This window comes from Etheostoma cragini, chromosome 4, assembly GCF_013103735.1.
Source record: "Etheostoma cragini isolate CJK2018 chromosome 4, CSU_Ecrag_1.0, whole genome shotgun sequence".
NCBI lineage: Eukaryota > Metazoa > Chordata > Actinopteri > Perciformes > Percidae > Etheostoma > Etheostoma cragini.
In genome coordinates, this window is record NC_048410.1 from 29125921 (window position 1) to 29142725 (window position 16805).

General features: G+C 40.4%; 1 protein-coding gene across 6 annotated transcripts in view; it reads right to left on the reverse strand.

The window, feature by feature from the left end:
- Nucleotides 1-16805, reverse strand: part of grip2b (glutamate receptor interacting protein 2b) — a 285228-nt gene that overhangs the window by 7351 nt on the left and 261072 nt on the right. For all 6 annotated transcript variants that reach the window (XM_034870532.1, XM_034870537.1, XM_034870531.1 and 3 more), the window contains 8 exons: nt 15789-15934; nt 14310-14390; nt 11773-11836; nt 11200-11345; nt 8674-8818; nt 3251-3390; nt 1597-1791; nt 472-628 (listed from right to left, as the gene is read on the reverse strand). In XM_034870532.1, coding sequence (XP_034726423.1) covers nt 472-628; nt 1597-1791; nt 3251-3390; nt 8674-8818; nt 11200-11345; nt 11773-11836; nt 14310-14390; nt 15789-15934 — 1074 coding nt within the window. The remainder of the gene's footprint in view (nt 1-471; nt 629-1596; nt 1792-3250; nt 3391-8673; nt 8819-11199; nt 11346-11772; nt 11837-14309; nt 14391-15788; nt 15935-16805) is intronic.

Consider the following 16805-nt stretch of genomic DNA (forward strand, 5'->3'; position numbering starts at 1 on the left):
TCCTCAGATTGGACAGATAGTCTAGCTAGCTGTCTGGATTTACCCTGCAGAGATCTGAGGACCAGGTAACCATAGTCGACCGGGGTTTAGAACTCCAACACAAAGGAAGCCGAAATTAAAGACATTTGGTGGAATTTCTGTCGGAACGATGCAGACATAGACTAATCTTGCAAAGCAACACAGGACAGGAAATAAACACAGCAAAGACGTCAGATAGTTCAGAAACTATCTACTGTTACTCTAAACGTTACAGATAGGGCTGAAAAAGACAATATAAATTACAACAAATTTGCCAATTTCACGTGTCAAATTCAATTAAAATAAACTGCCATTCATCAGCCCCGGGAAGGATTTTTATGTTGATATTACGTCACGGTGATTTGGTCTAAAGCATGTTTTTAAAAATGCCCAACAAAAAGCATTAAGGATAAAAGACTGCTAGTTAAAATATAACTCTAAATTCCGGCCTACCCAGGCGGTTTATCCCAGTCGTCCTCACTGAAGCCTCCGTCACTGAAAGGGTAGTTCTTTCGGCGTCCAGGGGGAGGCGTGGTGCTGCGCTGCTGCTTGGCACTACGCCACTCATGGGGGTGCAGGGCGATACCAGCTGCCTGGTGATTGTATGTACCTGCAGGACCAGTGGAGGAACTAGATGAAGTGCTCAGTTACAGACCACCTATATACAATGAAAAACCCAGTGGGCAAAGAAGTACTATATAAAGGTTAAATGTTTAAGGCCACAACTTTTGTTACAGAAAACAACACTCAACCTCAAACCTCACTATTTGCTAGCTGCCTGTCCCCAAAACACCCTGTAAAAAACATCTCACCATCTGCTAGCTGCCTGTCCCCAGAACACACTGTTAAAACCCGGTCTCTGTAGACAGCCCAGGGTCTACACACGCCGACAAAAAAAAACAATACAACAAGCAAACAAACAAAAACTAAACTAATATAGCAAACCTGCTTTAAACACTTGACTTGAAGTTACTGAATTTGAAAACATGGCATTGTCATGGCAGAGAATCGTGATATCAATTCTAAGCAAATAACTTCATGGATTCATATTTTTCCCCGAATCATGCTGGCTTATCACTCAAAATCACGTAGAGCACCTTTAAAGTGACTATATATAACTTTAACACGTTTCTGAAACTGTGTAATTTTTCATCTGATGCTCATAAAGGACCCGGAACTGCAAACGAGACTAACAATAAAAAGAACGCTAATTTTAGATAGTTTTTAGTAATGCCTCTTTCCGGTTTCCGATTTTTCCCACAAAGTCTCAAAATGATTTACTGCAGGTTGACGGTGCAGTAACACATTCTGACGGGTCACAGACTCCCGCGTTACACCTGGAAAGCCGGTGTTAGTGAGTACCCCGCCAGGTGAAAGGTAGCAGGAGATTTCTTTATATAGACCTAATATTATTTCAATATGATTTTAGAAGTTATATGCAGCGGTTGTGGCTGACACTGGGGAAAGGTCATCACAGAAAAGAAGAAAAATAAAACAAAGAACAAGAATAATTCAAGAGCTTTAAGAGCTACTCTTTATGTATTTAGCAGTGTATGGCTGTTTGGATCCAAAGCCTACCCTGGCTGCCATAGCCGGCGTCCATCCCTGAGCCATCCCACGATTCCATGGCAGAGTCGACGCTGGGTATCGTTGTAGAGTAAAGCTCTGAAAGCTTGTTGGTCTGTTGGCTGTCCGTTAAATCGTCCTCCTCCGGGTCACTGAGCTCATTCTCTGTGGTGTCCTCTGCATCGGCTGCCTTCCTCTCCTCTCCATCTTGGGGAGAAATAGTTCAAAATGAGATTTGTCTGATAAGATCATCCAAATGCACTGAAATCTTGACACAACAAGCCTGTTTTCAGACATGGCTGATCAAGTCATCACAAGAGGCACATGTTTAGTGCTGGAATATAACTAAGTACAAGTACTGTACTAAGTAAAATTTAAGGTATTTGTCCTTTACTTGAGTCTTTTTCCCTTTCATGCCACTTTCAACTTCTACTCCACTATATTTCAGAGAGAAATATTGTACTTTTTACTTTATTAAATTAATCTGACAGCTTTGATTACTTTAGAAATTAAGAGTTTTTCCACACCAAACACATTATAAAATTAAATGTTTTTTTATACATTAAACTACCCAACAATACATCGGCTTAGAAGTCCAGCTGAAATAATTAGTAGATTAAACACTTAGTTAAATACAGAACTTTTTGGATGGTTTTAGTTTCTAAAATGTGAAGATGTATCTGCATTGAGTACTTTTGATACTTTAAGTACAGGAACATGTTCCTGATGACATACTTTTGATTAAGTATCATTTTCAATGCAGGATTTTTTTCTTTTAAATGAGAATATTTACAATGTTTTGTTACTAGCTTTACTTAAGTAAAGGATTTGAATACTTCTACCATGCACATGTTCCTACAAATCAGACAACAAATATCTAAGTATTTAAAAGTTCTTTAAGAAATTGGCAGGATCAAAGAATGTGTACTAGAAGGCAGATACTAAAACCGCTGAGATCAGTCCCAGCAGTCCCACGTGCAGCCACTAGCCCATCAGGAGTGAGAATGGGTCAAATTCATTTCCTTGTTTCTGATATGAAGACGAGACGTGTGTGACTCAAACATCTCTGATTAACCAACACTACGTACAGCGAAAGACGTCCTGCCAAAATGGACACATTTTAACATTTATGTAGTCTGTAACGTTTTTCTACTATAAAGTCACTGAAAGTTGCAGCTGTTTTGGCTCGCTACAGCGGGCGGGGCTGATGCCCCTTCCCCCACGTTACTGACACACGCACACACACATAACTACACACAGTCACACACGGTGGATGGAGGGAAAACCGCAGATGAGATGTACAGGACAACCTAAATTGAGGGCAGCTACATTATTGAAGGTGTAATGATAAGTTAAAGCCCAATAAGTAAAAATGTTTGATTGTGTCTCCCAGCCCAGGATAAGAAAGGATGCCTTTATACTGGATTATCAATGCAGCCCCCCCCACACACACACACGCACACCACAGCACGTGATGACGGCGCAATGTCCGCGAGTACGATCATAGAGACACAGCAATTTCTGTTTTTCACCTACATGAGGCTAAAAACGTGGCAGGTAAAAAGTGACAGTAGGTGGATTTTTAAATCCACCCGTCACTATGGCAGGTGGTCAAAAAAGTTAACTGCAGGCCCTGGATGTTACCACTAACAGTTTTCATACTTACTATCAAGCTGTTTCTTTATCTTGAGGGTGACCGTCTCCCCAGCCATCTGCAGCAGGTGGATAGCTTCACTCAGGGGTTTGCCTTTTAAACTGACGCTGTTGATAGCCAGGATCCGATCACCTACATGAATAGCCCCTGTCCTGGACACACATCAACACATAACACATGCACACGCACGCACACACGCACACACACACACACACACACACACACACACACTCACACACACAGGTAAGAGGACACACACGTAATGCACAATTTAGTACCATGAATGAAGAGAGGAAACTAGTACTAGGAGAGCTCAGGTTAAGATATGACATGGAACAGTTCAATGGATGGACCTGATTACTCAAAAACCCCAGTTTATATCATCTCTAAAGGGAAACAGTAGTACACCAATTTCTTACAACACATTTCTTACAGGTTAGCCGTTTGTCCCATACTCATGAACGCTTTGAGGGAATTTCTTTCAAATTTGTCCCAAATTAAGATGAAGATTAAGACACACATACTTTTTCGCATAATGTGTTACAGGGAGGTGTGTTCAGGTGCTTTCCGGGCGTATTGCTATCTTGAGGCAGCGGGAAGTGATCACGCCATTGACCAACAAAAACCTGGTCTAAAGTCAATAACGTAGCATTTCATTTCATTATACCAGCGCATTAGTAAACGGTGACTAGGCTCGTGCACAGCACGTGCACACTTTACCAGCAGCACGCCAACATAAAAGCCAAAAATATTACAATGTGAAATATTTTCATGATATGATTCGCTCAAGTGCTTTTTTACCTCACGTTTCTTCCTGCTTAGCAAATGCGCCATTACAACAGCAATGCACTAAGGTCCAAAGCGCCTGGCTTTTAAAGGGAAAGGGAGATGACATGCTGATTGATTTATTTCATGTTACGCCCAAAACAGACCTATGAATTAATTCAGACACTTTAGTACAACCTTTTTGAACCATTCGCCTTGTGCAAGAACCCTTTTTTTTAGCCATTTAACTAGCAAAGGTACCCTAAAGGCACCTGAATCAGGTGCTTAACCCCGTGCGCTTAGATCCTTAAAATAGGGCCCTCTGTTTGTTGCCATCCTCAAAATTCCTTTGCTGAAAATGACAAGATTTGAAGAAAATGTGGATGGTGCAACAAGGCAGGCCTGCTTGGATTTTTCGGTGATTCTGTGTAAATTCTGGGACTGATTAGTGGGAATTTGCTATGGACAAAATACACACGGCGAAACACTGGTAGAGCAAATGCTGTGTTACCATCTATCCAGCATATAGCTCTAGGTCCAGTTTTTGTAATTAGTATTAACTGACCTTTTGATTTTCTAATAATTTTGATTTTCACAAAATATGAAAACAAGACCCCAATATGCCTAACCTTATAATATTTCCTGCAAACACATAACCTACTGCTCAAGCACACAAAGACAAAAGGCCCCAAAATTAGCTGTAGACAAATCTAATATGTAGGGAAGCGCATTGGATACAAACTAGATGCTAAAATATTAGGCTTTAGCGCAGCACAGTCATTTTTTGCAGATCAGAATTGAATTTAAAAGTCTTACTGTTGAAATAAAACCACATGTATAGGGTCACAACAAAGTGACTCTGGTATTAATAACACTGGTTCGCTTCAATCCCACTACCACTGGCCACTGTATGAGACCTGGCGTTACAATGTGAAACAATCTTTTATCTTGCGGCCTACTTTGATGAAGATATAGACATAGTTCATTTGAATCTCTTATCTTGAACATGCTCATGTACCAATATGTCACATGATATCACATGCACATGCTTTAAACCTACATGCACAGGTCACTGAAGCCCGAGAAATATTATTTAAAGAGGTGTTTTATCTCTTTAGGTTTCTATTTACCTACGCTGATTTTAACAAAATCACCACACTCAAAAAACTGGGTCAGTGGGAATGTTTCCCAAGAGCCACACAGATGCAGAGAAGATAATCATCGGAATCCCTCGCTTTTAAGCTGAGCCGTGTTTTATAGAGTGAGTTAAGCCAACAGGTCGGAGGCGAAGTTCGTTATCGACAACAGGACAGTCCAGGACGTAGAACAATCTCATCAAGAATTCCCAGAAACGGGGTAATAACGGGTTTGTGACGGTGTGTGTGTGTATGGAAGTGTGGAAGGATTAGCAGTAAGCCGCCTCCCTGGGTGTGTGTTGGTGGAACAACGTGTGAGCCAGCTGACGATTTATTTTGAAATAAATGTGTGGCGGGCTGCAGATAACCTGAATTCACCAGCGGATGGTTATGACTCAGGAAAACTCTGACGTTAACCTCTGTCCAGTCTTGTTGCTGTGGAAACCAGCTGCCATCCCATCTCTGCACCGCATCGTGTTTCATGTTATCTCACCAGTCTTCACTCGGTGTCACATGCCACCTGCTGCACACTCAGCTGCTGGTGGGGAACCCCTCTATTATTTATCCTAATAAGGCTTAACCCCACTGCTTGGTAGGACTAAATAAGGAAACAACAGCGTGGTACCTTCTTCTTATAAGTTTAAGTTTCGGCATATTTGGCCATGAGGAAACAAAATCCTGAATGATCTTTTTAATCTTGCTATGGATCTTCAGCATACATGATAATAATTATTACATTTCTAGTGAAGGAAGAAGTTTTTAGATCCTTTCCTTAAGTAAAAGTACCAATACCACACTGTAAAAGTACTCAAATAAAAGTCCTACATTGAAAATGTCATTTGATAATTTGAGCTTTTTTTTTATTTATCCCCAGTGGGAAGATTTTATTTTTTTCACTCTGTTTTGGTAAAGCACATGTCCTACATATGCTCAGTGTACAACAGAGAGATGTCAGAGTGAGGGGGCTGCGCCTGGCGAGCTCTGAGCAGTTGGGGGTTTGGTGCCCTGCTCAAGAGCACCCTGGCAGTGCCCAGGAGGTGAACTGGCACCTATCCAGCTACCAGTCCACCACCATACTTTGGTTCTTGATCCAGGAACCCTCCGGTTCTCAACCCAACTCCCTATGGACTCAGCTACTGCCCCCCCTTAAGTAAAGTACTATGTCAGTATCATCAGGAAAACATACTTCAAGTATTAAAAATAAAAGAACTCTACGGAGAAAGAAACCTCGCATTTTAGAAAATAGAGTTGATCCAAATTGTTCTGTTAACCAACTTTAATTTATGATAACATATCAGCTCTTATAAAATACATGTGAATTCTGTGAAAAAAATCTTAATTTGTAAAGTATCTAGTAACTAAAGCTGTCAGATCAATGTAATGGAGTAAAAAGTACAATAAGTACCTCACATTTCTCTCCCACCTGCTGGCTACTGGCGTAAATTGCAATCAATCAAAATTTGAATTTAAATTCACTTTAAGCAGCCATGACTCAAGATTCCTACTCTACAGAGGAGGAAGGGAATGGTGGCCTTTCTAATCCTAACTTAAAACAGTACTTCTGGTCCTTTGTCTTAAGACCCCTCCTTACCTGGTTTAATCCAGATATGTTTGTTGGCTCCGCTTTGGCCCCATTATCTCTCATTTTAACAAAACTTTATTTTAGCTGAAAGATTAGCTGAAGCATACTGCCATATAGTTGCAACTGGCCCACTTGTCCCCCATTATTCAATAATACAGCACTCCTGATTAATAGGAGGCAGATAATAACCCCACAATGGTGACTTCATCCAGACTTCACTTCAGTCTAAAATACATTTTTGGTGAGGTTGGGTTCTCTCACCCTTCTCTGACTTACAAAATGCATTCAGTCTGCCACGTTCCTCTTTTTTCTTTCTCATATTCTGTAGTTATTTACTGTGCAGCCTAAAAACTGTGGTATGATATCCAGGCTTTAGCACTTCATAGTGGTATCTGGCTGCTCTGCCCTTCCTACTGAGAGGATCTGGGCACCTGATTGCCCAGACCCCGTTTTCGACTGGCATGATGTATGGTCTAACATATCAGAAGTATCAGACTATCAGCAGATTCACTACAATTTAATTCATAGGACACATCTCACCCCTGTGAAAATGTACCACAAGAAAATAATTAACAGCGCTGTATACACTCTCTGGCCACTAAAAGTTCAAGGTACACATCATCACATGATCTGTGAATGTAAATGTCTTGATTCTGAATGACCTGTCAGCCTTTCACCTCTCTAAAGCTCAACAATAAGCTGTGTTTACTGGACTTACAGCTGCTAAGAGAATGATCACATTATAGACTAATGTCATCAACATAGAGTGAAACATAATCTCTGTATGAACAGGCTGTTTTACCGCTGCAGGGAGAAGTGGCTCTATGTCAGTGGTGGAATGTAACTAAGTACATTTACTCAAGAACTGTACTTAAGTACAAATATGAGGTACTTGGTATTTTTCTCTCCATGCCACTTTCTACTTCCGCTCCACTACATTTCATAGATAAATATTGTTCTTTTTACTCCACTATATTAATCTGACAGCTTTAATTACTAGATACTTTACAAATGAATACACATGTCAGCCTACACATCCAGCTGAAATAATTAGACCGTTAAACACTTAGTTGGTTGACAGAACTGTTTGGATTGTTTCCAGTTTCTACAATGTGAGGATAGCATGAGTAAAGGATCTGAATACATCTTCTAGCACTGCTCTTTCCTCCCGGTCTCTCTCCTCTTTGCGCTGTGAACAGACATACTGGCGTGATGTCTTCGCAAATGCGTCACCGTACGCCACATGTGTTGCAAAGTGCCTGCAAACAGTTGCCACTTTATCCACCACTTTTTTCTAACATTGTCAGGTAACACAAAATCAGTAATGCTTTCATACAGCAGACGGAGACTGGCTGGCACCTGCACTCTGCCCCCTCATCCGTGACTGACACTGAGGTTTGTTTTCCATGTTGTTCCATGCCTAAAATATATAACTTCTTGTTTGTGTACACCCTGACTTGGCCAACACAAGGCTGATTCTGGTTCTGCACTAACTCCTTCGCCACCTAATGAGACACTGTGAAACAGGATACGGTGAAAAGGTGTGACTCCTGACATGTTGGACAGAGTTTTGTTTTAGCTGCCAATAGAAAAGAACATAGTGTATACACATAATAAAAAAACGGTGGAGCTGCAGGTAGGTTGTTTCATGTTGTGCATGCTCAGGCTGTCAGTGAACGATGACTCATCACCACTACTGACGTTGCACGAATATCGTTCTTAGAATGAAATATTGAATGTGTACAGCAGCACTTTTAGTAGACCTGTTGGTATTTCAGTCTTCCATTTCATGTTTTTGCCACATTTGTATGCTGCTAGACTGGTGGAGCTGAAGCAAAATGCCTTTCCTAACGCTTCAAATCTCAAACTTGTAGCCTAGATTTCCAAGAAAAGACAATGTGTGTGTGTATGTCTATGTGTGTGTGTTTGTATGCGTGCGTGCAAGTATGTACCTCTCGGCAAGGCCTCTCTTGGTTAGGCCGGATATAGTGATGGGGTCAAAAGGCTCCTCAGTGCCTGAGATGGTGATACCCAGAGGGCCTCCGTACCGCTTCAGCTCCACTGTGTAGATGATGCTGCCTGACGTCTCCTGCTCATCTGATACACACACACACACACACACACAAACACACACACACACACACACACACACACACACACACACACACGTGTTATTTTAATTTTTCATCTCCAGTGGGTTGATCAAGCTGACATAGTATGTTGCTCGAATAGTGCTGCATCACATTGTGTGTTCATGTGAAATGCACACTCCTACACAAACATTTGATTCCAGAAGTGGGTCAAAACTCTTCTCAAGAAAGCACTGGTGAGAAAGGCAGTTTCCATGGTAACCAGGGAGAAGACTGCCTAGTCATTATGTAGCGTTTACACATAATCTCTGCATTTTACCCCGTGCATGTATTTTTCTGTGTACATGCTCTGAATCAAAATCTACTCTAGCAAGATTATGCAATCCTTCCCTGTGTTTGTGTGTGTGTGTGTGTGTGTGTGTGCGCGTGTGTGTGTGTGTGTGCGTGTGTGCGTGTGTCTTACATCACATCAGAAATATAGAAACTACACAGTATAGCTTTAATGTCAAAATGTGGAACTGGGAATCCTTAAGTTTAACTTTATCTTTGGATGTCCTACTTTACCTATAGGTCAGTAAACCTATCATCAATGTTGTGTAAATAATAAAGGGTTAACAATATGCTGGATTCATGTTCATATGGTAGATACACAGTGCTAAGAATGAGTGAATACAACCATGCTAAAGTTAATGAGGAATAAAAATCCTCTTTTGGAAATTGATCTTGATTGAAGTCTTAATTAAAAACATTTGGAAAAATCCAACGTTTAAGGACACCAATTTATGAATGAATAATGTATCGTAAATACAAACGTACTTTACATTTTATTCATTAGGATACAGGGGGCATAAGTAAGTTCAGACCTATATTAAATTCCCATAGAGGCAGCCACATTTTTATTTTTAAAGGCCAGTTATCTGCCCCCCCCTCCCCCCCGCATCATCACATACCCTTAACCATACTATATATGTCTTATACTATCATCAAGAATTTGATAACCCCCCTGCAGTGACTCTGAGGACCGCCTAGGGGTCCCAGACCCACTGTTGGAGATCTCTGCCTCAGTGCACATGCATACCTGCAGTGTGAATCCAACATAACAGCATCAAATGTATACAATGTAACAAAAACATCAACCTTGGTCTGCAACTTGGTTCAGACGTTGAGGTGTGAAAAGTCCCTAAGTGACGACGCACAAGGGTCCTGGATTCAAATGTACGGTGTCCACACACGACCACTACACCAGCAGGATATCACATTCCTACACATTTGTTTTTTACTATATCACTGGTATTTTCTTCTGCATTGATTTGTTGTTTTTTCACCCTAGATTAAATTGCTCTCTCTCTGTTTCCTTCCTCTGTTTTCCTGCGTCTACAGTGTCTCAGATGATTATTTGAGAGATTGAGTGTGAGTCCATGAGTGGACAGCACCACCACCTAGTGGCCAAAGACTGTCAGTGCATCTTCTTAACCCCTTTAAACTACAGTAGAAATAGTCCACCAGTGCCTACACTTTTAATTTAATTGTGATGCCATTTCTTCAAATGCTTCATATCCTTAAAACTTGTAAAACCTACGCTGCAAGTTAAGTCAATAAACCATAATGTGTCAAGGATTTTATATGTCTTCATCAAAGTCTTCTAAATGGAGAAACGTGTAAAAATAATAAACAAAATAATTCTTAACGCTCACATAAGTCATGTTAACTACAGTGCATTTTATATTATATTGAGATTTTGAGTGTAATGGCGTTTTGATAGTTTCATCTGCAATAGAAATCAAGTCACGCGGTTTGGCACCGGATGTCACATAGCACACACACACACACACACACACACACACACACACACACACACACACACACACACACATTGAGATCTGCAGGGGCCACTTTACATGGAAAGAAGACACTCAGGAACTCTTCCTTTACATAACACAGTTCAATATCCCCATCCTTAGTACTGTTGCCTTATATTTGCATTGGAATGTATTACTGTATTGTACATATTATCTGTTTTCAATTGTATAATTGTATAGATTACTTATCTTTTTTTAATCTTATTTGTACATATTGCTTATCTTTTTTAAATCTTTATTTGTGTATATAGATTTTTTTTGTGGACATTTTCAGCCTTTATGTTTGCGCTGTGTCGAGACATATATATCTCTTTATGTGGACAGCCGGTCTACCGACTGAGCTTAATGGCTGCCCATATTTATTATCTTTTATGTTATACTTGTTGTACGTGTCCTTATTGCACCGTGGGTCTGAGAGCAACGTATTTTCCATTGCTCTGTATGTCTGGCACGTATTGCAGACGTTATTATGTTTACTGAACCAACAGAGACAGAGACAGACTCAGCGTATCCATTTGCTCACATGTACCTGAGTTGTCTTCATCTTTGCGTATCTTTAGTTTGACCAGTTCCTCACACTGCTGCAGGATCTGCTCGGCGTCTTCCCTAGAGCAGTTCTCCAGTCGGATGTTGTCGATGGCCAACAGCTTATCGCCGGGCTCCAGTGTTCCTGTCCTGAAGGAGAGACAGAGACACAAAGGTGGAACCACGTTCCATCACTTCTGCCAAGGTTGTCCAGTAGGCCTGCGCATGCTTTTTAGAAAACAATGAGTTTTTAGAAAGGTCTCATGATATTCTGCCTGTAGAAGTGTATTTTTTACCTTAAGACTATTGAATCGCAATACTTCTAGAATCGCAATGAACGAAAGTCGCAATGCAAATCAAATCGGTAGACATGTGCAGTCAAAGAAATGAAACGGGACAAAAGTATATCATCCCAGCCCTAGTAAATAACGTACATACTTTATGTATATATACACATGTCATGTACGGGAAGACAGAGTTGAACACTAAATACATTAAAAGCAAAAGACGTTGAGGCATGAGGAAAAAAAACGTGTTGGACCCAATAAAGGATCTAACAGTGCAGACTGTAAGGTACCTGTGGGCCATGCTGCCCTTCTTGATGTCCGAGATGATGAGGGGCTCTCCTGGCTTCTTACTGGCTGTGGAGGGAGACGACATCACACTGAGCAGCAGCAACAACAAGTCAAAGCGTTCATTGCCCCACACACACACACACAGGTAAAAAATACTGCGCCCTACAATGTACAATCCTTTCATAGCCCTCCATTCTGAATGGCGTGCAAAAGGAAACGGAAAAAAGTACACAAATACATGAAAACCATGTATTATTATAAATTAAACTACCCAACGTTATTAAGGACTACAAGTCCTGCTGAAATGATTAGATGATTAATCATTAACTTGGTTGACAGTTCCGTTTCTGTATGAGGATTTTCTGTACTTTTACTTAAAATACTTTTAGTACATTTTTCTGATGATACCTACATGACTTTACTCATACATTCTCAATGCAGGACTTTTAAATGTAATAGGATATGTTTTTACAGTGTGGTATTTGGGATCTGAATACTTCTTCCTTTACTGTCCCACAGGTAGCACTAGTCCCGTGTGAATAGGGCTTTAGGCAAAAAGAAATGAGATAATGAGAAATGAGATACTGTGTGTAGCCGTCTCCCTTTCAGCGGGGAAACATTCAGAAGATGGCACCATTGCACCATTCTCTGCCTCGGACGCTGCTCCAGCACAGTCTGCTATCCACGCAGAGAATGTGATGTGAAGCTGAAAACTCTGTGATGTCAGCCACTGATCAGACCTTATTCACCAATGTCATTTTGGTTTTGATGTATACAAAAAAAACAAGGGTCACAGGCCATTTCTCTAAATTTACACACAGTTTTTACATAGTTGGGATGATATTTGCCTTCTAAAATGACAAGTATGGCTTTATTGAAAGCCTTCATAATCAGTGGAACACACTTTTACTGGTAAAACACTTTGAGGTACTTTTACTCTCCTGAGTATTATAATTTTGTTACTTTGCACGTCCACACCACTTGGATGCATTTTTATTTGAGTAACTTTGCAGATTCAGAACAATAACACCAACTATAATTAACTAATGAATTATGATTTTATATATATATATATATATATATATATATATATATATATATATATATATATATATATATATATATATATATATATATATATATATATATGTGTGTGTGTGTGTGTGTGCTGGGTTTAACAGTTTACAGTACTTACCACTGAGCTCACACTACCATTGGGACACTGAAGCAGTTTTTATTAACATTAACACTGATCTTGAATGTGGGACAGCAGCACTAAAGCTTTACAGAGAAATATGTAATTAATAACTTCATCAGTCATCACAATGAAGTCCTTCACTGGAGGAAAAATTACAACATTGCAGACTGCATGCAATATGTTTAAAATACATATTCTTTTTCAGCCAAACGTGTGACATTGTACATGCACATTGCAGATGTCTTACAAGGTTTTGGAACCTGGCTGCAGGGATTTGCTACTCTTTAGCCTGAGGAGCGTTAGGGAGGTAAAGAAATGATGTTGGACAACAAGGCCTCACTCTAATGGAGTTAAGGTCGGGGCTCCGTGCAAACTGTGAAAACTAGTTCTTTAAGCATCTGCCCTGGTGTAAAAATCAGGAAAGAGCATGCCACAAAGTTGCAAGCACAGTACTGCATATATCTATAAATATCATTATTATCATTATCTATAAATATTTGCCTTTATTGCAACTAAGCGGCCTTTTCTCATGAACCATTGGTACACATAGCTATGAAAAGTCATACATTGAGAGTCATATATATTGCACACATTGACTGCTGGTGTATAAGAGGGCGGAGATCTGCGTAGCGAGGAGGTCTGGATGAATCGGTGGGCCATGAAACACAGGGCTTTCAGGAGGGGGAGTGAAGTTTGTGTCCCAGATAAAAAAAGAAGACTTTGACCCAGGAAACGGGTGTTTGTGCCCCAGGAGTACTACTTAAAGGGACCCGTGTGTAAACCCAAACCACAATCTTTTTTCTAATTTTAACTAGTCGTTTTGGAGCCTAAACTTCACTGTTGTCGCCGTAAGACACCCAGTTACACAGTAACCTGAACCCAGCTCACAGTAAGTTTCATGTGTTTGGGCGTCACATGACCTGTCGCCTAATTCCATATGTCATACAAATTGGTGTGCATACATTTTAATACAACATCATAAATCACGAGAATGTGCTGGGAAGCCTAGACCCCCCAAAAAACTGCCTCAGACGAAAAGATCACACATTTGACAGTATGCCTAAATACTTTTGGTCATAAAGTATGAGGCAGACGGCGTGTGAGGCCTGGTATCTATAACTTTTCATAAACAGTGGGAATATTTATAATGTTCCTGCAGGCTACAGTTACCGTGAGAGACACATGTGTATGCTTGTGCGAGAATTGCAGGGTGGTCTCGTGATATTTAAACAGTGCTAGCAGTTTGAAACAAAAAACAGATCATATGAACAATGGTGTGTGTGTGTGTGTGTGTGTGTGTGTGTGTGTGTGTGTGTGTGTGTGTGTGTGTGGTGTTCCTACCACTGATGGTGAGCCCCAGCTCCACTCCTCTTTTCTTCGGCAGTTTGACGTGGAACGTACCACTACTAGGCACCACTGACTCTGTGACACAAACACATGCAGATAGGCTTTAGTTATTAAACAATTAATTAATGTCATCCCGTGTAATATTTGTAATTACAAGGCACTTTTCTCTTGCTCTTTTGCTACTTTGAATTGCTCTTCTCTGGGGCAAATTGAAAATATTAATCCTCACAATTTGCCTGCATGAGTCATAATACTATTTCCAGCAGTAAAACACCATCCAGGCATTAACATGATGAGTGCAAGTTGTGAGCACATAGAGTACTTAAGACTTTCCAACAAGCTATTCATATAGATCAGCTTCTCACGTCAGCATCCTCACCAAGACGCTCGGAGCATTCTGACTCTGCACTGCTGTCTATCCCTCAGATTTCCATGTGAGTGGACGATGAGTATATCCCATTCAGAGCTGTCTAGTCTTGCTTGGTAATTGACTGCATGCACTTATCATGTTAATTGAAGGGTAAGAAATCATTCTAAATGTCTCTTTGTTTGTGGGATGAATGCCAATTTCATAATTACTCGCCATGTTAACTAAATGATTCAACATTAAGAAAGGCAATGCCAAAACAGCGGTAAGAGCAGAGAACTACCCAGCAAGTCTCTGTCTTTACCAAATATATTATACTGTTTCAGTAAATGGATAAAACCATGCTAAAAAAAAAAAAAAAGTTCAACCAAAATAAATCCAATTGTGTCCCAGTCATTTCCACTGACAACAAATTCTCCCACCTCTTGGTGTTAAAGATCCAATATTCTTTTCATTTTCAGGTTCATAACTGTATTTTGTGGTTGTAACAGAATAGGTTTCCATGGTTTCCTTTTCTAAAAACATCATGTTTCTGTTGTACTGCACATTTCGGCAGCTCCGCCTTCCACCCTGTGTGTTTAGGTCTCTGATTTAGCTCCAGAGTGAGACATCTCACTTCTATCCTATCTTTGTTGGGAGCTGCACATGCTCAGTTGCTCGGTAAGATCCCATCAGCTAGATAACTCTTTCTCCATTTTGATCAGGCTGGGAGACTTCTTCTAGACCAGGGACACTTTTGGAATACTTGCTGAACAGGAAGTAGTTCTTTTGGAGATTATAGTCAAATAGTGGCTTTTGTAGTAGGGTTTTACCGGTGAGAACAAGCTAGCATGCTAGCGGTAGCAAAGTATATATTTTAAAGAACTATTTATTAATTTTACTTGAGTAATTCTTAGACAGGTGCTTATATTTAATATGTCATCAAAGTATTGGTACTTTTACTTGAGTACAACATTTTAGTACTTTTTCCACTGGTGGGCAGGAGCTCTGATAAAGACAAGCTGCAACAATACATTATAATAATTTACATAATGTATCCTTTATCATATTTAATGAAACAAGAAAAAGGACTCGGAGAATGTGGTCAGCTTGTTAACCTTACTAACCTGCTACATCGAACTCTATCTCCAACGTGACCTTATTGGTCAGCGCTGCGTCTCGGAGAAGCTGATTGGCCTCCTCTAGTGTTCCATCTTCTGTGGGGATTCCATTGATTGACAGGAGGCGGTCTCCAACCTGCAGCAGGCCACACCTACAACAGGAGTTGGCATGGTGATGTCAGGCAGTTTGGAAACGTTTTCTTTTTTGAAGATGTTACGCCCCAGTCTAGGGGGGCCTAGGACGCAACATAAAACTGTTTAACTTGCCCCATTTTCCCCGTCCCCCAAGCAGCCACAAAACATTATGTGTAGGTCCCAATATTTTTATTGGACACAATCATTTATGTATTAACATAAAGGTTAAGTAACCAAAGAACCAAAAGGTAACTAACTAAACTGTAGGGTGGCCTACTATTAAAACAACAACCAAAAACAACCCTGTCTGGAAAGTAAAATAAGATAACCTAACAACCCATAAGTAAAAAAAAAAAACCTTAGGAACAACCTTCCTAACTAAACAAACAGGAGAAAAATAAACACATTGAAAGGTCCACCCATATAATTAGGAACTGATCTATACAGAATCATAGAAACAAAGTGTGGCAGGTTGGGAGGCGAGGAGAAATGGAGACGGCCTGCTGGCTTCCCTCTGTCTCTCTCCGACGGTCGCCATCTTGCTCCCTTAAAAAGACCCCAAATACGACCCCAGTCGTAACACCCCCACAACTAACAACTGAACCAACCCCCAACTTGGTTCAACTCCTAGGTGCCCGAGGAACATCTAGACAAAGCATCTGCCAGTATGTTTTCGGTACCCTTCTTATGGTAGATCTGCAAGTTAATATCTTGCAGAAGAAGAGACCAACGCATAAGCCGCTGGTTGGAGTTTCGCATATTAGCGAGGAATATCAACGGATTGTGATCAGTAAAAACAATGATAGGCTATGAGCTAGACCCGAGATAAACCTCAAAATACTGCAAAGCAAAAAGGAGGGCTAAAGCTTCCTTTTCGATGGTGCTGTA